We start from the raw sequence: 22,208 nt of genomic DNA, 5'->3' as shown, positions 1-22,208 counted from the left end.
TGATGATGTTGTTGGTGATGATGATGTTGTTGTTGGTGATGATGATGATGATGTTGTTGATAGTGATGATGTTGTGGTTGTTGGTGATGATGTTGGTGGCAATGATGTCGGTGGTGATGATGTTGGTGATGATGAATGAAGGTGATGATGATTTTGTTGGTGATGATGATGATGATGATGATGTTGTTGGTGATGATGATGATCATGATGCTCTTGTTGGTGAAGATGATGTTGTTGGTGATGTTGCTGTTGGTGATGATGCTGTTGTTGGTGATGATGTTGATGATGATGTTGTTGGTGATGATGATGTTGTTGGTGATGTTGATGATGTTGTTTGTGATAATGATGATGTTGGTGATAATGGTGTTGGTGATAATGATGATGATGTTGGTGATGATGTTGTTGTTTGTGTTGATGATGTTGTTGTTCGTGGTGATGATGTTGGTGGTGAAGATGTTGTTGGTGATGGTGATGATGGATGTTGTTGGTGATGTTGTCAGTGATGATAATGTTGGTGGTAATGATGATGTTGTTGTTGGTTATGTTGTTATTGGTGACGATGTTGTTATTGGTGATGATGTTGTTGTTGGTGTTGTTGTTGTTGTTGGTGATGATGATGTTGTTGGTGATGATTATGTTTTGTTGATGATGATGGTGATGAATCGTACTACACCGGCTCCGACGCTCGTCGGATGTGGCAGGGTTTGCAAACTATTACAGACTACAAAGGGAAGCACAGCCACGAGCTTCCCAGTGACACGAACATACCAGACGAGCTAAATTAGTTCTATGCTCGCTTTGGGGCAAGTAACACTGAAACATGCTTGAGAGCACCAGCCGTTCCAGACGACTGTGTGATCACGCTCTCCGTAGCCGATGTGAGTAAGACCTTTAAACAGGTCAACATTCACAAGGCCGCAGGGCCAGACGGATTACCAGGACGTGTATTCCGAGCATGCGCTGACCAACTGGCAAGTGTCTTCGCTGACATTTTCAACCTGTCCCTGACTGAGTCTGTAATACCAACATGTTTCAGGCAGACCACAATAGTCCATCATTATTAAGTTTGCCGATGACACAACAAGGGTGGGCCTGATCACCGACAACGATGAGACAGCATATAGGGAGGCGGTCAGAGACCTGGTCGTGGACAATAACCTCTCCCTCAACGTGATCAAGACTAAGGAGATGATTGTGGACTACAGGAAAAGGAGGACCGAGCACGCCCACATTCTCATCGACAGCTCTGTAGTTGAACAGGTTGAAAACTTCAAGTTCCTTAGTGTCCACATCTAACAAACTATCATGGTCCAAACACACTAAGACAGTCGTGAAGAGGGCACGACAAAGCCTATTGCCCCTCAGGAGACTGAAAAGATTTGGCATGGTTCCTCAGATCCTCAAAAGATTATACAGCTGCACCATCGAGAGAGCATCCTGACTGGTTGCATCACTGCCTGGTATGGCAACTGCTTGGCCTCCGATCACAAGGCACTGCAGAGGGTAGTGCCTACGGCCCAGTACATCACTGGAGCCAAGCTTCCTGCCATCCAGGACCTCTATATCAGGCGATGCCAGAGGAAGGCCCTAACAATTGTCAAAGACTCCAGCCACCCTAGTCATAGACTGTTTTCTCTGCTATCGCATGGCAAGCGGTGCCGGAGCGCCAAGTTGAGGTCCAAAAGGCTTCTTTTAACAGCTTCTACCCCCAAGCCATTAGACTCCTGAACAGCTAATAAAAGGGCTACCCAGACCCCTCTTTTACGCTGCTGCTACTCTCTTTATAATCTATGCATTGTCACTTTAACTCTACCTACATGTACATATTACCTCAATTGCCTCAACTAACCGGTGCCTCCACACATTGACTCTGTACCGGTACCACCTGTATATAGCCTCACTTGTTATTATACTTGTTGGTGATGATGTTTTTGGTGGTGATGATGTTGTTGTTGGTGATGATGATTATGTTGTTGGTGATGATGATTATGTTGTTGGTGATTATGAATATAATGACGTTGTTGGTGATGTTGATGTTGTTGGTGATGATGATGATGATGTTGTTGGTGATGACCAATGTTGTTGTTGGTGAAGATGTTGGTGATGATGATGTGATGTTTATGTTAGTGATGATGATGATGTTGGTGATGATGATGTTGTTGGTGATGATGTTGATGATGTTGGTGATGACGATGATGTTGGGGATGATGATGATGATGTTGTTGGTGATGATGATGGTTGTTGGTGATGTCGATGATGAAGTTGGTGATGATGAAGTTATTGTTGTGATGATGATGTTGGTAATGATGATGTTATTGATGATGATAATGTTGTGTTGGTGATGATGATAGTGTTGGTGATGATGTTGATGATGTTGTTGTTGATGATGTTGTTGGTGACGATGATGATTTTGGCGATGATGATGTTGTTGGTGATGATGATGTTATTGGTGGTGATGATGTTGTTGTTGTTATTGGTGGTGATGATGTTGTTGATGATGATGTCGTTGGTGATGATGCCATTGGTGAAGATGTTGTTGGTGGTGATGATGTTGTTGGCGATTATGTTGTTTGTGATGTTGGTGATGTTGTTGGTGAAACTGTTGTTGGTGGTGATGATGTTGTTGGTGATGAATATAATGATGTTGTTGATGATGTTGTTGGTGATGATGATGTTGTTAATGATGATGATGATGTTGATGATGATGGTGGTGAAGGTGTTGTTGGAGATGTCGATGATGTTGATGATGATGTTGTTGATGATGGATGATGATGATGATGATTTTGATGATGTTGTTGTTGGTGATGATGGATGCTGTTGTTGGTGATGCTGATATTGTTGTTGGTGATGATGATGTTGTTGGTGATGATTATGATGTTTGTGGTGAAAATGATGATGTTGTTGGTGGTGATGATGTTGTTGTTTTTGATGATGATGATGTTGTTGGTGGTGATGATGTTGTTGGTGATGATGTTGATGATGCTGGTGGTGATGATGATGTTGTTGTTGGTGATGATGATGTTGTTGTTGGTGATGATGTTGATGATGTTGTTGGTGATGATGATGGATGTTGGTGGAGATGATGATGCTGGTGGTGATGATGATGTTTATGGATGTTGGTGATGTTGATGATGATGTTGTTGATGATGATGTTGTTGGTGATGATGTTGGTGATGATGACAATGTCGGTGATGATGAAAGTGTTGGTGATGATGTTGGCGATGTTGATTTCGTTGTTGGTGATGATGTTGTTGGTGATGCTGATGTTGTTGGTGATGATGATGTTGGTGGTGATGATGTTGTTGGTGGTGATGATGTTGTTTTTGGTGTTGTTGTTGGTGATATTGTTGTTGTTGGTGATGATCATGATGATGGATGATGTTGTTGGTGATGATGTTGTTGTTGATTATGTGGAAGATTATATTTTGTTGATGATGTTGTTTTTGTTGATGATGTTGTTGTTGATAATGATGTTGTGTTTGTTGATGATGGATGATGTTGGTGATGATGATGATGTTGGTGATGATGATGATGTATTATGTGATGATGATGTTGTTGGTGATGATGATGACCATTCAGCCACATGGACAGAGGATATGATAGAAACAGACATGATGTATCATACACTCAAACAAATACAGACATATGGAGACAGGGTAGTCACTTTACCCCTATCTACATGTACATATTACCTCAACTAACATGTAGCCCCTCAATTGACTCGGTACCCCCTTTATATAGCCACACATGCACGCACACACTCCTCATTACACAGATTCCTGCCCTACTCTTCCATCCATCTCACTCTCTCTCTGCCCATCCCTTTCTCCTCATCACTGCGACAACCACCTTTCAATTATTGGTCTCTGAGGAAACAGTAATTAGCATGCGCATGGTTTTGCATACGATTAATGCAGCCCCCTTAATTAACACCCACCTCCCTGAGCTCCTGTCTCACTGAACACAGACACACACACACACGCACATGCATGCACGCACGCACACGCACACTAGCCTACTTGTCCTTCATTGCCAGATGACAATAGGCTGACCTCTGTTGAATCAACAGACTGTGTAAACTCACACAGGGTCAAGGACTCCGGAGATTGAAGTAGTACTTCTCTGTTTTATGTGTGTGTGTGAGAGAGAGAGTGAGTGTGTGTGTGTGTTATGTGTGTGTGTAGCTGTGTGTTATTGGTTTATTATTGGTTAATAGCATTGAGCGACAGAAGGCGACAGAGTAAATAACTGTGACGCATATGGTTTAGACAGAGGTTTCAGACCCTACTGGCTATAGCATCGTATTATAACACCAGACACACACAGGTATGTATCAAACACAAAGCCAATAGGTGTCAGTGTTGTGGGGTGGTTAAGGAGAGCAGTAGGGCCGTGGGATCTCACTGGTAAATACTATAAGCCTCAAAAGCAACACAAGACAAAACAGACAGCCATAACCCACACCGTCTGATTACGACAATGCACAGTGTGTGTGTGTGTGTGTGTGTGTGTGTGTGTGTGTGTGTGTGTGTGTGTGTGTGTGTGTGTGTGTGTGTGTGTGTGTGTGTGTGTGTGTGTGTGTGTGTGTGTGTGTGTGTGTGTGTGTGTGTGTGTGTGTGTGTGTGCGTGTGTGTGTTCTGCAGTTTGAGCTAGGAGCCAGGGGGAGTATAGGAGGAAGAGGGCAGATTTTGAGACATTTCTACACAGACAGCGAGGCTCACGCCCTAGCGTTAGAATGTTTTTTTTAACAGGGTGTCAGAGATGGAGCAGTTTTAACAGGTGTAGAATAGCTACTATAGTGGTTCTGAGGATGGAGTTATTAGCTAATGAAACAGAGAGATGTTTAACTACCATGTTCAATAAGATCATAAAGGACATGGAGAGTTAAGTTGCATCCTGACCACGATCAAGGTCAACTGGGATGACACACACACACACACACAAAAGGCGTGCACATACACACTCTCTCTTACCAATATCTTTTGTTCTAGTATTGTCAGATCATGTTTGTTCGTTCACCAGCAGACCACAGCCAGCCATGCATAACCACGACACCACACTGCATGCAATGCACACACACACACACACACACACACACACACACACACACACACACACACACACACACACACACACACACACACACACACACACACACACACACACACACACACACACACACACACACACACACACACACACACACCTGCCACTACACTGCATGCAACCAGCACCTAGCACAGAGAAAACCCCACCCAAACCCACTCCTATCCACATACACAGTGACTCCGACCAGCACCACCACAAAGCCATACCACAGAGTATCCACAGGACACACCATAGCACCAAGGGGGACACAAGGGGGGGACAGGCACACACAGCTGGACTCACTGGGTGTCTCTTGGGGACGTCATATACCCCCTCCTTCTGTTGGCTGGTCGGAACCTGGACAACCAACCAATCACCACAAAGCCCACCAACCACACGTTAGCTTTTGTTACCATGACAACCTTCATTTTTAATGTGCCAGAAAGTACCAATTGTAGTAAATACCAAAGCAATACAAGACTGTAAAATAAAGCCGTACAGCCAAATATATAGAGACTAAAGCCTGAACATTATTGTCCCTTATAGCTTGCATCTGAGGGTGTGTGTGCGTGTGTGTGCGCATGTGCGTGCATGCATTCGTGCGAGAGAGAGAATGAGTGATGTAATCTGTATTCAAATCTATGAGTTGAGGCTTCATTTAGAGTATCAGTTTGATGTATGAACAGCTCTCTCTCTCTCCCAGCTAAGTCCCCCTCTTCTCCCTCTCCAATAAAGTGGATCAATGTGGTCTTACCACAGAGAGAGACATGTAATAAACTGGTCTGTCTGTCTGTCTGTCTGTGGCTTTGTCTCAAATGACACCACATTCATCATGTAGTGCACTACTCTTGGCCACTACTCTGTGGACTTTTGAGACAGACAAACATATTGATACAGGACAATGTCTCTATATGTTTTATTTGCGTTTTGTTCTATTGACTGATGATTGATTGCCCCTGAAGTGTAAGACTATCAAACTAATCCACCTGATTGATCTGTTGTGAATGGAAACGTGTCACGCCCTGGCCTTAGTATTAGTTGTTTTCTTTATTATTTTAGTTAGGTCAGGGTGTGACATGGGGAATGTTTATGTTTTGTTGGTGTTGGGTGTTGTTTATGGTAAAGGGGTTGTGTATAGTATATGGGTTTGTGTGGAGTACATGTTTCTAGTGTTGTCTATGTATGTTTAGTTGTCTAGGAGAGTCTATGGTTACCTGAATGAGTTCCCAATTAGAGACAGCTGATTTCGGTTGTCTCTGATTGGGAGCCTTATTTAGGGTAGCCATAGGCTCTCATTGGTTGTGGGTAATTGTCTATGTAAGAACGTTTGTAGCCTGTATGTATGTGCACAACGTTTGTAGCTTCACGGTCGTTTTGTTGTTTTGTTAGTTTGTATAGAGTTTTGTGTCGTGTTCATCTTCGTGGTGTTTAATAAAAGAAGATGGCTTATTTTCCAACTGCTGCATTTTGGTCCGTCAATCCGCCACACGATCGTGACAAAACGTCAATAAAAACCTGATGGGACAAAAACGTCTGTCTGTCATAACAGTCTGACTACCACAGATAACTACCACTGCCTGAGTACTCTCTCCATCTCTCCTCCCTCAATCTCTCCTCCGTCTTTCCTAATCCCTCTCTCTCCTCTTTTCGTTCTCTTGTTTATTTCCCCTCTCATCCTTCTTCATCTCTCCATCTCTCTGGTTGTTTATTTCCAGAGGCAGACATCTTTATTCATCTGTTGGTTCCTCTGTTGCACGATTCTAACACATCTTCTTGCGTGTGTGTGTGTGTGTTTGTGTGCATGTGTGTTAGAGCGTGCTCTATTTTCATTCTATTATTTTTAAAGATCAAACAAGAGCCTGGTGATTAATCTCTCTATCCCACTCCCTCCTTCATCTCCTCAGAAAAAGAGGGAGGAAGGGGAAGGAGGAGGGGTCTGCCTTACTCATGCATGTGTGTTCATTTGTGGTGTGTCTGTCAGTAGTGAAGCTGTAGGTGAGGGGTTGTTCCACCTCAAAAACAAAAAGAGGATTTTGACACCCATCATCTCAGATTGTTCTGAAATGTGTTGTTGTTGTTCAAAACAGATAACATTAGCATTCCTGCAACATTATTTTGTTGAAATATCATTTGATCTCTGAGAAATTAAGGTAATTTGATTGCACCCAAATTGGCCATTTAAATGTATAGAATTAATATAATATTTAATAAATATAGTACCTAACATCCGATTTGGACCAAACTTTTTTCTAACAATGAGTTAAAAAGCCACTCACGGACATCCCACGGCGACTCCACCACAACAACGAGTATACAGTATCAGTTCTCTGTCTGATAAGTAGTATTGAGCTGCTCAATGTTAGACTTTTTTGGGGACCAAATTGGATGATAGGTACTATATTTATTGAATATTATATCAATCCTATAAATTGAAATGGCCAATTTGGATGCAATCAAATTACCTTAATTTTTCAGAGATCTAATTACATTTCAACAAAATAACATTGCAGGAATGCTAATGTTATCTTTTTCTAACTACGGAAACAATTTCCGAATAATCTGAGATGGCTTGTTGAAATGGCTTGTTGAAATGACATGGAATGACCCTGAGGGTATTCTCAAATCATCTCTATCCCATTGGAACCCTGCTCCTATCACTCACACAACTCCACCAATCAGATCCAAGCAGAGAGGAGAGGCTTGTACCTGATAAATGCTCTCTTCTGAATGGTCGCGGATGGGCTCGTGTCCCGCCTCAAACACAATGTACTACAATACAGGCAGCAGGGAGAGGAGAAGAGGAATAAAGAGAAAAATAGGAAATAGGAATAGAAGAAAAAGGACAGGCTGAGAATATGATGCAAAGATGTGATTGGTCAGACAGAATCATCTGTAGGTCCCGCCCGCAAGCAATCCCAGAAAACTTCACACACACCTCCATTCACCTGACAAGAATCCTGGGACTCCCCCACAATTCCCCACAGACGCAGATAAACAGGCAAGGAGATTGAAAGAAGCATTAAATAGAACCATACTGATTGGATAGACAGCATTAGAGAAGCATTCTGATTGGTGTTTAGAAGTTACCTGGTAGACAGGATCCTCCAAATCGTCCTCCAGAATAGTCTGAAGACATAGGGATGGATGGAGAGGGGAGAAAGCAGAGAGGGAAGAAGACCAGTGTAGTTGACAGATAGAGGCAGCAGCACCAACAATAATCAGATAGTAAACATTGTGTGTATTGTGTGTGTGTGTGTGTGTACCTGGTACACAGCCTGTTCACACTGTTTGTCCTTCTGGGCTTTCTTCTCCATCTCCTCTCTCTGTTTGATCTGATAGATGAGCTGGAACAGGTCCCGAAGGTCCAGGATCACTGGCTCTGCCTGAGAAGGGGAGAGGAAGTAAAACACTTATATACAGTTGAAGTCAGAAGTTTACATACACTTAGGTTGGAGTCATTAAAACTCGTTTTTCAACTACTCCACAAATTTCTTGTTAACAAACTAAAGTTTTGGGAAGTCGGTTAGGACATCTACTTTGTGCATGACACAAGTCATTTTTCCAACAATTGTTTACAGACAGATTATTTCACTTCTAATTCACTGTATCACAATTCCAATTTCCACTGCTCCAAAACTGCCATAAAAAAGCCAGACTATGGTTTGCAACTGCACATGGGGACAAAGATCATACTTTTTGGAGAAATGTCCTCTGGTCTGATGAAACAAAAATAGAACTGTTTGGCCATAATGACCATCATTATGTTTGGAGGAAAAAGGGGGAGGCTTGCAAGCCGAAGAACACCATCCCAACCGTGAAGCACGGGGGGGGCAGCATCATGTTGTGGGGGTGCTTTGCTGCAGGAGGGAATGGTGCACTTCACAAAATAGATGGCATCATGAGGATATATTGAAGCAACATCTCAAGACATCAGTTAGGAAGTTAAAGCTTGGTTGCAAATGGGTCTTCCAAATGGACAATGACCCCAAGCATATTTCCAAAGTTGTGGCAAAATGGCTTAAGGACAACAAAATCAAGGTATTGGAGTGGCCATCACAAAGCCCTGACCTCAATCCCATAGAAAATTTGTGGGCAGAACTGAAAAAGCGTGTGCGAGCAAGGAGGCCTACAAACCTGACTCAGTTACACCAGCTCTGTCAGGAGGAATGGGACAAAATTCAGCCAACTTATTGTGGGAAGCTCGTGGAAGGCTACCCAGAACATTTGAATCAAGTTAAAATTTAAAGGCAATGCTATCAAATACTAATTGAATGTATGTTAACTTCTGACCCACTGGGAATGTGATGAAAGAAATAAAAGCTGAAATAAATCATTCTCTCAACTATTATTCTGACATTTCACATTCTTAAGATAAAGTGGTGATCCTAACTGACCTAAAACAGGGAATCTTTACTAGGATTAAATGTCAGGAATTGTGGAAAACTGAGTTTAAATGCATTTGGCTAAGGTGTATGTAAACTGCCGACTTCAACAGTATCTCTGTTGTGTGAGGGTGTCTCTGCCATACATACAGGCAGAGACACCCTCACACACAAATACACAAGCCTATGAGCACACACACGAATGCACAAACACATCAACTCACATCCAGTGTAATACAGCATTTACTGTCGATGTGAGGCTTTAAGGGGTGAGACTGGGGAACAATGAAATATAGAACATATTTAATATTTGATTGAGGCCTAACAGGGAGTTCACAGACAGTGTTTGGAGAACGACATGGACATCCCCAGTATAGTGTTGGGTTCCTACTTCCTACCACGTCTGAACTCTGATCCAGTGTTATTTAAATCATGTAGTGTGTCTGACCTCTCCCTCTTCTCATTCAGACCAACTCTCATCCCTTTCTCTTCTCGGTCTTTCATCATTTCTTTCTTTCCTCTCTCTGTCAGTTTCACTGCTCCCTCTCTTGTTTAGCTCTCGTCTCTCTCTTGTCTCTCTCTCTCTCTCTCTCTCTCTCGTCTCTGTATAATGAGGAATGAACAGAGACAGATCTGTCTTGTCATCTCTGTATTTTCAGAAAACACTGCAGGTACTGAACTCTTGGCAACCTCAGAGGAATACATGGCAGCTTGCTGGGTTGTGTGTGTCAAAGGACTCCAGGTCAGTTCCTGGGTGGATGGACGGGTTGATAGAGACAGTGACACACACTCACACTCATCAATATGGCATCAGAGAGCAGAGAGACGGCCTCAGATGAAACACAGACAAAACACAAGACACACAGACACAAATAATGTCAGTTAAACCAGAAGTAAAATCCAGAGTAATTTGGTCAGCTGCGTGACTTCTGGGCCTATACGTGTCTGAAAATTGAAAGCTCCGGCGGATTACGAAGTCTAAACCCTTGCAAAAGTAAACTCTCAGCCAAAGCTGCCCCCGCCCCCCCCCTTCCGATCCGTGTGGACACATGCCCAAAGTACTCGAAGTGAAGCAGTTTAAGCACCGCCTTCCCCGGAACCTGTTATGTCCATATTAGGGATGTGACAAATGGAAAAAAGGTATGTTAAAAAGATAAGGAAAATTCATAGAATTCCACATGAATTCACAATGCAGATGGTCTATATCGTCCCTCCCATGGAGAGAGAGAGATAAGATGATCAATTATGCTGCTGCTGCTTTTGCTTTTCCCGACAGTGGTCATAGAGCTCGAGGCTTCGTGTGGGAAGTTATTAGGACATTTCTAGACTAATCAATTGAAGATGGAATTAAAATGACAGAACTAAAAGTTAAATAAGAAGGACAGGCTACAACACTAAGAGCCCACAGGTAGGCTGCTACAGTACATAATCATCTGAATGTAGTTGTTATTATTTACTGTAAGGGAAGAAAGCGCACAGTTAAAGTTATGTAGTCTCAATTAGCTTAGCTAATGTTAGCTCGCTAGTGCATCAGATGAGAAACTGAAAACCACGTACCACCGCAAAACTGAAAGCACGTACCACCGCATTTAATTTAATTTAATTGGTGACTGGAAACATGGCCGAATACAAACAGTGTCCTTATTCCCTCCGTAAGGCAATCAAACAAGCAAAGCGTCAGTATAGAGACAAAGTGGAGTTGCAATTCAACGGCTCAAACACAAGACGTATGTGGCAGGGTCTACAGACAATCACCGATTACAAAAAGAAAACAAGTCCCTTGGCGGACATTGACGTCTTACTTCCAGACAAAAAACAACTTCTATGCGCACTTTGAGGACAATACAGTGCCAATGCGGCCCGCTATCAAAGACTGTGGGCTCTCCTTCTCCGTGGACATGAGTAAAACATTTAAACGTGCTAACCCTTGCAAGGCTGCCGGCCTAGATGGCATCCTTAGCCAAGACCTCAGAACATGTCCAGACCAGCTGGCTGGTATGTTTACGGACATATTCAATCAATCCCTATCCCAGTCTGCTGTCTCCACATGCTTCAAGATAGCCACCATTGTTCCTGTTCCCAAGAAAGCTAAGGTAACTGAACTAAATGACTATCGCCCCGTAGCACTCAGTTCTGTCATCATGAAGTGCTCTGAAAACTAGTCAAGGATCATATCACCTCCACCCTACCTGTCACCCTAGACCCACTCCTGCCCCAATGGGTCCACAGACGATGCTATCGCCATCACACTGCACACTGCCCTATCCCATCTGGACAAGAGGAATACCTATGTAAGAATGCTGTTCATTGACTATAGCCCAGCATTCAACAGCATAGTACCCTCCAAGCTCACCATTAAGCTCGAGGCCCTGGGTTTGAACCCCGCTCTGTGCAATTGGGTCCTGGTCTTGCTGACAGGCCTCCCCTAAGTGGTGAAGGTAGGAAACAACATCTACACTTCATTGATCCTCAACACGGGGACCCCACATGGGTGTGTGCTCAGCCCCCTCCTGTACCCATGTACCCATGTTAACCCATGACTGTGTGGCCATGCCCGCCTCTAACTCAATCATCAAGTTTGCAGACGACACTACAGCAGAAGGCTTGACTACCAACAACGACGAGACTGCCGACAGGGAAGAGGTGAGGGCCATCGGAGTGTGGTGTCAGGAAAATAACCTCTTACTCAGTGTCAGCAGAACAAAATATATGATCGTGGACTTCAGGAAACAGCAAAGGGAGCACCCCCCTATCCACATCAACGGGACAGCAGTGGAGAAGTTGAAAGCTTTAAGTTCCTCGGCGTACATAACGCCGACAAATTGAAATAGTCCACTCACACAGACAGTGTGGTGAAGAAGGCGCAACAGCGCCTCTTCAACTTTAGGAGGCTGAAAACCTTAACTAACTTTTACAGGTGCACAATTGAGAGCATCCTGTCGGGCTGCACCGCCTGGTATGGCAACTGCTCTCCAGAGGGTGGTGCGGTCTGCACAACGCATCACCAGGGGAAAACTACCTGCCCTCCAGGACACCTACAGCACCTGATGTCACAGGAAGGCAAAAAAGATAATCAAGGACAACAACCACCGAGCCACTGCCTGTTCACCCCGCTTCCATCCAGAAGGCGATGTCAGTACAGGTGCATCAAAGCTGGGACAGAGAGATTGAAAAACAGCTTATATCTCAAGGCTGCCTACCACAGAGAGATGGCTGCCTACCTACAGACTTGATAAATGGAACACTAATAATGCCACTTTAAAGAATGTTTACATATCTCACATTACTCATCTCATATGTATATACTGTATACTGTATCCTTCACTATCTATTGCATCTTAGCCATATATTTTATACTTATATATTCTTATTGCATTCCTTTACTAGATTGTATTAGGTTTATTGTGGAATTGTTAGATATTACCTGTTAGATTTTACTGCACTGTCGGAACTAGAAGCATAAGCACTTCGCTACACTCGCAATAACATCTGCTAACCATGTGTATGTGACCAATAAAATTTGATTTGATTTGAGATGACAAATAACTAGCAATAAGTTAGTCTACCAGTGCGAGTCGACTTGGTTGAGATGTGCAGTTCGTGAACGATTTGTTGTTTTTGAACAACTCTACTGACTCGAGTCATGATTAGTTTTTCCAAGTAACTTGTTCATTTTAGTCGTTAATTTGATCTGCTGGCCGCAATTCATTTTATAGCAGGATTAATACGCGCTCAATAGAGAAGAAGACACTGTATACCTGCTAATAAAGGACTATTAACACGGCCCAGTGCAGTACTTTGTAAGAAAAAAAAAGAAGAAAAAAAACACGAATATATATTTTTAAATTCAGATTTTTCAGGAGGTGCTGCAGCACCCCCTACTTCCCACGGCTATTGCTGCTGCAGTTCGGAAATTATATGTGCTTCTCCCTCGCAGCAGTCGAGTCATTCTGCCAAGAATCGTTCACAAATCTAGTACGGTTGCGGATGCAACTAGACCCCGTTTCAAATGTATCAATAAATAATCTCATTTGTATGGCTAGCAATCACAAATGTATATTGTTTAAAGCACACTTTTATAAGTCTCAGTCACAAACGACTATGGTGAACGAAAATCACGACTCATTCAAGTTTTCAGTTCATCACTCACTGGTAAGGAGTCCTGTGGGCTCTGGGCGCTACTGAATTAAATGAATGAAATGAGTCGAAAGATTAAACATTTTACTGAACGAGTTGAAAAGATCTGAGTCAGTAAAAAGAGCCGAAACTCTCAATACTCTGCTTCCCTGCATCACTCACAGACGCACACCGCACGGCCCTTTCCTGCTCTCCTCATCACTCACAGAAGCACACCGCACGGCCCTTTCCTGCTCTCCTCATCACTCACAGAAGCACACCGCACGGCCCTTTCCTGCTCTCCTCATCACTCACAGAAGCACACCGCACGGCCCTTTCCTGCTCTCCTCATCACTCACAGAAGCACACCGCACGGCCCTTTCCTGCTCTCCTCATCACTCACAGAAGCACACCGCACGGCCCTTTCCTGCTCTCCTCATCACTCACAGAAGCACACCGCACGGCCCTTTCCTGCTCTCCTCATCACTCACAGAAGCACACCGCACGGCCCTTTCCTGCTCTCCTCATCACTCACAGAAGCACACCGCACGGCCCTTTCCTGCTCTCCTCATCACTTACAGAAGCACACCGCACGGCCCTTTCCTGCTCTCCTCATCACTCACAGAAGCACACCGCACGGCCCTTTCCTGCTCTCCTCATCACTCACAGAAGCACACCGCACGGCCCTTTCCTGCTCCCCTCATCACTCACAGATGCACACCCCCTCCCTGCTCCCCTCATCACTCACAAACGCACACCCCCTCCCTTCATCACTCACAAATGCACACCGCATGGCCTCTCCCGGCTCCCATCATCACTCACAGACACACACCCGCTCCCTGCTCCCCTCATCACTCACAAACGCACACCCCCTCCCTTCATCCCTCACAGACGCACACCGCACGGCCCCTCCCTGCTCCCCTCATCACTCACACCGCACCTCCCTGCTCCCCTCATCACTCACACCGCACCGCACGGCACCTCCCTGCTCCCCTCATCACTCACACCGCACCTCCCTGCTCCCCTCATCACTCACACCGCACGGCACCTCCCTGCTCCCCTCATCACTCACACCGCACGGCACCTCCCTGCTCCCCTCATCACTCACACCGCACCTCCCTGCTCCCCTCATCACTCACACCGCACGGCACCTCCCTGCTCCCCTCATCACTCACACCGCACGGCACCTCCCTGCTCCCCTCATCACTCACACCGCACGGCACCTCCCTGCTCCGCTCATCACTCATTCCGCACGGCACCTCCCTGCTCCGCTCATCACTCACAGATGCACGGCATCTCCCTGCTCCCCTCATCACTCACACCGCACCTCCCTGCTCCCCTCATCACTCACACCGCACCTCCCTGCTCCCCTCATCACTCACACCGCACGGCACCTCCCTGCTCCCCTCATCACGGTTTGGAGATGGCATGGCCTAATACAGAAGCATGTCAGTTCTATATATTCCTAAATAAATGATTTCCTCTGTTTGCACTGAACTGACATGCATGATTGTTGTTGATGCTCCGATGTTCAGATGAAGGAAATTAAATAGTCTATAATGCGCACCACGCGGCTCTCAACTTAAACTGCACTGTGTAGTCTACTGTAGCTGCTGGAAATGTAATTCAAAGCCTATACTTTATCACTCAGGACATGATAACTTTCCAGTGTGCTACTATTTTTGCAAATTAATGTTGTTAATAAAACAAAATCAGACAACCCATAGTATAATAGTTTACCTATCTACCTAGTCATTTACATTCAGTGGTGACCCGTCATTCAGGGCAGGTGTGGCAGAGCCCCGCCTGTTTTAAGCCCTACCTGTTAAGCTTAAAAAAATGTTTCTGTGGTGGAGGGGCAGCCAGTAAAAGCAGAGCTTAGGCGTTGGGAATTATCTCTAGTTGCGCCATTATTGGCTCAGTGTTCCGTCACTCATGCGGACACCACGTCACCGAAGAATCTTCAGGGAGAGCTAGGCAGTTCAAGCCCCTTGGGTGCTGCCATAGATTTACATTAGAAGTGCCCATCCAAAAAGGCTCAAGGTCCTTGGCCACAGGTAAAATGACGTCAAATCACGTTATATGTACTGTAGCTTTGATTGGACTGATCATGTCAAAGTCATACTTTCAAAATCTTAGCTACAAATGTACTGTAGACAAGCAGTCATCATCATGAATCATGTTAACAATCTACTGGCAAATCCTTTTCAATTCTTGTCATATGAACAGAAATTTTAGATTGATCACCGAGACGTTCTTTGGCCATTGGACATTACATAAGTCGGGAATCGCAAATTCCACAATGAGGAAGGAATCAATGGCTCAGTGGCTAACTGCGATGCAAAGTAATCACTATTTTGCTTCCCCTGCCTGCTATTCGGTGGAGAGGGTGTGTGGTCCAAGTCTGGGTTTAAGGATTTAAAACATCTGTCTGAAAGGGTCTCTTTTACAAGCATAATAGGATTAACATTCACAATCAACACCATGGGCCAGAAATGGTTGAATCCATTGGCCATGCTATCAATCGAGCATGACTTCTGCCGGGTTCAAAACAACTGGGAACACAGAATGGTGCATTCAAGACAACTGGGAACTGGAGAAAAAAACGAGCTCCAACTGGGAAAATACACTGAACGCTCATCCAACTCGGCATTCCAAGTCGGGAACTCGCTCGGGTCTCTTTCTAGAGCTCCGACTTTCTGACCTGAAGATCACTGACATCATGATTTGACCTGTTTTTTTTCTCCAGAGTTCCCAGTTGTCTTGAAAGCCCCATGAATCCAAACCAAAAATAGGCCTCTATAAATTCTATAAATTATGTAATAAGCCAGCGATATATGTATACTGTAGCTAAGAAAGTAATACTAAGTGTATGTTGTGTAGTAAGCTGCTAGTAGCCTATGCGTCTCACCCTAAGAATTTGGTCCCTCTCCCCCTCAGAACATAGCCTATACTGTTCTGACTTGGTGGTGCACATGTAGCCTATAGCCAGTTTTAGAGAAATGTCATCATCGAATATTGTAAAAGCTTTCATTGTCTGCTTATATGCCCCCGTTACTGATCCTACGTTTATGACTTGGTGTACAGGGAGAATACTGTAAGAACGGCCCATGTTCTGAATTGTGTCACTATTCATTTCAAAAGTGCTGAACAAAAAGGCATATTGTCCATCTGAGTTCACTCATTAATGTCTTAATTACGGCTTAACTCGTATCCACTCATCGTTCCCTTATGCCATAGTTTGTACATCTTAATTGTTATATTGTTTATATAGGTCTCTGTCATTAGTAGGCAATGTTTAGGCAATGTTGGAATGATGCATATCTATGTTTTGCTTACTTTGTGTATTATAATTAGCTCATGTGCTTTTCCTCACGATGAAGGGGTACTATAATGTTGTTATGTCTGTAACCATGTTTGCCAGTGAAAGTAATAGACCCATGTAATTCCAGTTGATATTGCGAGGGTTGTTTTGTTTGCGCAATGCGCTGTCTGTATGTCGTTATAGGCCTATATTCTATAAAAGTGGATCCTCGTGATTGTATTTTCATTCCTTTTAGACCACATAAGCCTAATGAAATACTTCAAATGGTAGGCTAAAGTTAGGGGAGGGGTCTTGGTGAGAACGTGCTGTGGGATAATATAAAATACTCTTTGAAGTGGTAGGGTTCCAGATGTTTTAAGAAGATTGGCAAAGACTCTGCCAGGACAGAGAAGAGCTTGGACTGGGGTGAGCGGGAGCTGCCCTCCTGTAGGGGTGGGAGGGCCAAGAGACCATAGGTGGCCGAACGGAGTGCTCGGGTTGGGGTGTAGGGGTTGAGCATAGCCTGAAGGTAGGGAGGTGCAGTTCCTCTTGCTACTCCGTAGGCAAGTACCATGGTCTTGTAGTGGATGCGAGTGGAATGACATGGGAGAACTTGCGAAGATTGAACACCAGACGGGCAGCAGCGTTCTGGATAAGTTGCAGGGATATGATGGCACAAGCGGGGAGCCCAGCCAACAGCAAGTTGCAGTAGTCCAGGCGGGAGATGACAGGTGCCTGGATTAGGACTTCCAGTGTGGGGTAGGGTCGTACTCTACGGATGTTGTAGAGCATGAACCTGCAGGAGTGAGTCACTGCTTTGATGTTTGCAGAGAATGGCAGGATGTTGTCCAGGGTCACACCAAGGTTCTTTGCACTCTGGGAGGAGGACACCGTGGAGTTGTCAACTGTGATGGAGAGGTCTTTAAGCAGGCAGACCTTCCCCGGGAGGAAGAGCAGATCCGTCTTGTCGAGGTGGAGCTTGAGGTGGTGGGCCAACATCCAAGCTGAGATGTCTGCCAGGCATGCAGAGATGCGTGTCACCACCTGAGTGTCAGGAAGGGGGGAAGGCGTAAAAAGTAGTTGAGTGTCATCTGCATAGCAATGATAGGAGAAACCATGTCATGGAGCCCAGGGACTTGTGTACAGAGAGAAGAGGAGAGGAACTAGAACCGAGCACTGGGGGACACCAGTCGTGAGAGTACATGGCACAGACACAGAGATTTAGGATAGAGATTTAGCTTTGGCAGTGCAGAGAGCCTCCGTCTTGGAGAGCAGTCTTGGTTGAGTGACCCGTCTTGAAGCCTGACTGTTTAGGGTCAAGAAGATCGTTCTGAGAGAGATAGTGAAAGTTGGTCAGAGACAGCACATTCAGGTGTTTTGGTAATAAAAGAAAGACGGGATACCGGTCTGTAGGTTTTGACGACAGTGGAATCGAGTGTTGGCTTCGTGAGGAGGAGAGTGACTCGGGCCATTTTGAAGTGAGAGAGGACGCAGCTAGTGGTCATGGATGAGTTGATGGGGGAAGTGAGGAACGGGAAAACATCTCCAGAGATGGTCTGGAGAAGGGAGGAAGGGATGGGTCAAGAGGGCAGGTTGCAGGGCAGCCGGACCTCACTAGTCACACCATTTCCTCTGCAGAGAGAGGGGAGAAAGTGATCAAGGCGTAGGGTAGTGGGACCAGTGAACTCAATAGGCTGAGTGAATGAGCAGCAAATGTCGTCAACCTTTTCAAAGTGGTTGACAAAGTCATCCTCAGTGAGGGAGGAGGGAGGGGGAAAAGGATTGAGGACAGAGGAGAAGGTGGAAAAGAGTTTCCTAGGGTTAGAGGCAGAAGCTTGAAATGTAGAGTGATCGAAAGTGGCTTTAGCAGCAGATAGAGAGGAAGAGAAGGTAGAGGGGAGGGAGTGGAAGGATGATTTATAAATTTAAAAAATCACCTTTATTTAACCAGGTAGGCCAGTTGAGAACCAGTTCTCATTTACAACTGCAACCTGGCCAAGATAAAGCCAACCAGTGCGACAAAAACAACACAGAGTTACACAATATAAAAATCTATATACAGTGTGTGCAAATGTAGTAAGATTAGAGAGGTAGGGCAATAAATAGGCCTTAGAGGCGAAATAATTACAATTTAGCATTAACACTGGAGTGATAGATTTGCAGATGATGATGTGCAAGTAGAGATACTGGGGTGTAAAAGAGCAAAAATAAATAACAATATGGGGATGAGGTAGTTGGGTGGGCTATTTACAGATGGGCTGTGTACATGTGCAGTTATTGGTAAACTGCTCTGACAGCTGATGCTTAAAGTTAGTGAGGGAGATATAAGTAGGAGAAGGAGTTGGCTTTGGGGATGGCCAGTGAAATATACCTGCTGGAGCACATGCTACGGGTAGGTGTTGCTATGGTGACCAGTGAGCTGAGATAAGGCGGGGATTTACCTAGCAAAGACTTATAGATGACCTGTAGCCAGTGGGTTTGGCAACGAATATGAAGCGAGGGCCAGCAAATGAGAGCATACAGGTTGCAGTGGTGTGTAGTATATGGGGCTTTGGTGACAAAATGGATTGCACTGTGATAGACTACATCCAATGTGCTCTTATTCTCCATCGACTTTACAGTGTCTCAAAACTTTTGGGAATTTGTGCAACAGGATGCAAATTTCTGTTTGAAAAAGCTATCCTTTGCTTTCCTAACTGACTGAGTACATTGGTTCCTAACTTCCCTGGGAAGTTGCATATCTCGGGGGCTATTCGATGCTAATGCAGAATGCCACAGGACGTTTTTGTGCTGGTCAAGGGCAGTCAAGTCTGGAGTGAACCAAGGGCTATATCTGTTCTTAGTTCTACATTTTTTGAATGGGGCATGCTTATTTAAGATGGTGAGGAAAGCACTTTTAAAGAATAACAAGGCATCCTCTACTGATGGGATGAGGACAACGTCCTTCCAAGATGCCCGGGCCAGGTCGATTAGAAAGGCCTGCTCACTGAAGTGTTTTAGGGAGCGTTTGACAGTGATCATCCTTGATGATTTGTGTGAGATTGAGGGCATCTAGCTTAGATTGTAGGATGGCCAGGGTGTTAAAATAACATAAAATTGATCAGAAATACAGTGTAGACATTTGTTAATGTTATAAATGACTATTGTAGCTGGAAACGGCTGATTTTGTTATGGAATATCTACATAGGCGTACAGAGGCCCATTATCAGCAACCATCACCCCTGTGTTCCAATGGCACGTTGTGTTAGTTAATCCAAGTTGATCAAATGCTGATGCTCCAGATACTCAACTAGTCCAAAGAAGGCCAGTTTTATTGTTTCTTTAATCAGGACAACAGTTTTCAACTGTGCTAACATAATTGCAAAAGTGCTTTCTAATGATCAATTAGCCTTTTAAAATTGTAAACTTGGATTAGCTAACACAACGTGCCATTGGATCACAGGAGTGATGGTTGCTGATAATGGGCCTCTGTACGCCTATGTAGATATTCCATAAAAAGTCAGCCATTTCCAGCTACAATAGTCATTTACAACATTAACAATGTCTACACTGTATTTCTGATCAATTTGATGTTATTTTAATGGACAACATGTGCTTTTCTTTCAAAAACAAGGACATTTCTAAGTGACCCCAAACTTTTGAATGGTAGTATACCTTCAGAGGTGAATGTATCAAACCAGTTGCCGTGATAAAAGTTTTTTGTTGTTGTGCACTCTCCTCAAACAATAACATGGTATTTTTTCACTGTAATAGCTACTGTAAATTGGACAGTACAATTAGATTAATAAGAATTTAACCTGTCTGGCTCTGGCAACCCGTTAGCGGAACTCCTCTTACATTCCACTGAAAAGGCAGAGCGCGAAATTCCAAAGATATTTTTTTGAAATATTTAACTTTCACACATTAACAAGTCCAATACAGCAAATGAAAGATACACATCTTGTGAATCCAGTCAACATGTCCAATTTTTAAAATGTTTTACAGCGAAAACACCACATATTTATGTTAGCTCACCACCAAATACAAAAAAGGACAGACATTTTTCACAGCACAGGTAGCATGCACAAAGCCAACCTAACTAACCAAGAACCAACCAAACAAACCAAGAAACAACTTCATCAGATGACAGTCTTATAACATGTTATACAATAAATCTATGTTTTGTTCGAAAAATGTGCATATTTGAGGTATAAATCAGTTTTACATTGCAGCTACAATCACAGCTACCGTCAGAAATAGAACCGAAGCAGCCAGAGTAATTACAGACACCAACGTCAAATAATATAAATACTCATCATAAAACATTTCTGAAAAATCGATGGTGTACAGCAAATTAAAGACAAACATCTTGTGAATCCAGCCAATATTTCCGATTTTTTAAGTGTTTTACAGCGAAAACACAATATAGCATTATATTAGCTTACTACAATAGCCTACCACACTACCGCATTCATTCATCAAGGCACGTTAGGGATAGCAATAGGCACGTTAGCGATAGCGAATAAACCAGCAAGATATATAATTTTTGACTAACCTTGATAAGCTTCATCAGATGACAGTCCTATAACATCAGGTTATACATACACTTATGTTTTGTTCGAAAATGTGCATATTTAGAGCTGAAATCAGTGGTTATACATTGTGCTAACGTAGCATCTTTTTCCCACAACGTCCGGATATTTTTCTGACACTTTTTCTGACACACATATTCTGACCAAATAACTATTCATAAACATAACTAAAAAATACATGTTGTATAGGAAATGATGATACACTAGTTCTTAATGCAATCGCCGTGTTAGAATTCTAAAAATAACTTCATTACGACATCCAGCTTAGGTATAGCGAGAGAGTGCCCAAACTCTGGGCGCAAACGACTAGCACAACATGTTCGACAGATATATGAAATAGCATCATAAAATGAGTCCTACTTTTGATGATCTTTCATCAGAATGTTGTACAAGGGGTCCCTTGTCGGGAACAATCGTTGTTTGGATTTAGAACGGCCTTTTTCCCTCTCGATTTAGCAAACACACTTGCCAAGTGGCGCGAATCTCTCCATCGTCAACAAACTCAGAGAACGGAACACGGCAAAACTCCCGAAAAAATTTCAATAATCTGATTCAACTATATTGAAAAAACATACTTTACGATGATATTGTCACATGTATCAAATAAAATCAAAGCCGGAGATATTAGTCGTCCATAACGACAGCTTATCAGAAGGCAAATCCAGGTCCCTTCTCGCGCACTCCAGAAAACAGGAAACTGGTGACACGTCATGCCGAGAGCTATTATTCGACACCAGATCAAGTTAC

At 43.8% G+C, this 22,208-nt stretch overlaps 1 protein-coding gene across 9 annotated transcripts in view; it reads right to left on the bottom strand.

The window, feature by feature from the left end:
• LOC129869636 (disabled homolog 1-like) overlaps nt 1–22,208 on the bottom strand; it is a 116,840-nt gene that overhangs the window by 12,927 nt on the left and 81,705 nt on the right. For 6 of the 9 annotated variants that reach the window (XR_008761998.1, XR_008761999.1, XM_055944232.1 and 3 more), the window contains exons 6-9: nt 8,352–8,471; nt 8,176–8,214; nt 7,795–7,857; nt 5,392–5,445 (exon numbers count right to left, since the gene is read on the bottom strand). Coding sequence is in view for 7 of the 9 variants with exons in the window: in XM_055944232.1 (XP_055800207.1) it covers nt 5,392–5,445; nt 7,795–7,857; nt 8,176–8,214; nt 8,352–8,471 (276 nt within the window). In the remaining 2 variants the exon portion in view is untranslated. The remainder of the gene's footprint in view (nt 1–5,391; nt 5,446–7,794; nt 7,858–8,175; nt 8,215–8,351; nt 8,472–22,208) is intronic. The other 3 variants (XM_055944237.1, XM_055944238.1, XM_055944236.1) reach the window with 2 other exon arrangements.

The sequence above is a fragment of the Salvelinus fontinalis genome, chromosome 14 (genome assembly GCF_029448725.1).
Source record: "Salvelinus fontinalis isolate EN_2023a chromosome 14, ASM2944872v1, whole genome shotgun sequence".
Taxonomy (NCBI): Eukaryota; Metazoa; Chordata; class Actinopteri; order Salmoniformes; family Salmonidae; genus Salvelinus; species Salvelinus fontinalis.
Note: the sequence above shows the minus strand (reverse complement) of the source record. Positions and strands in the feature narration are given on the sequence as shown.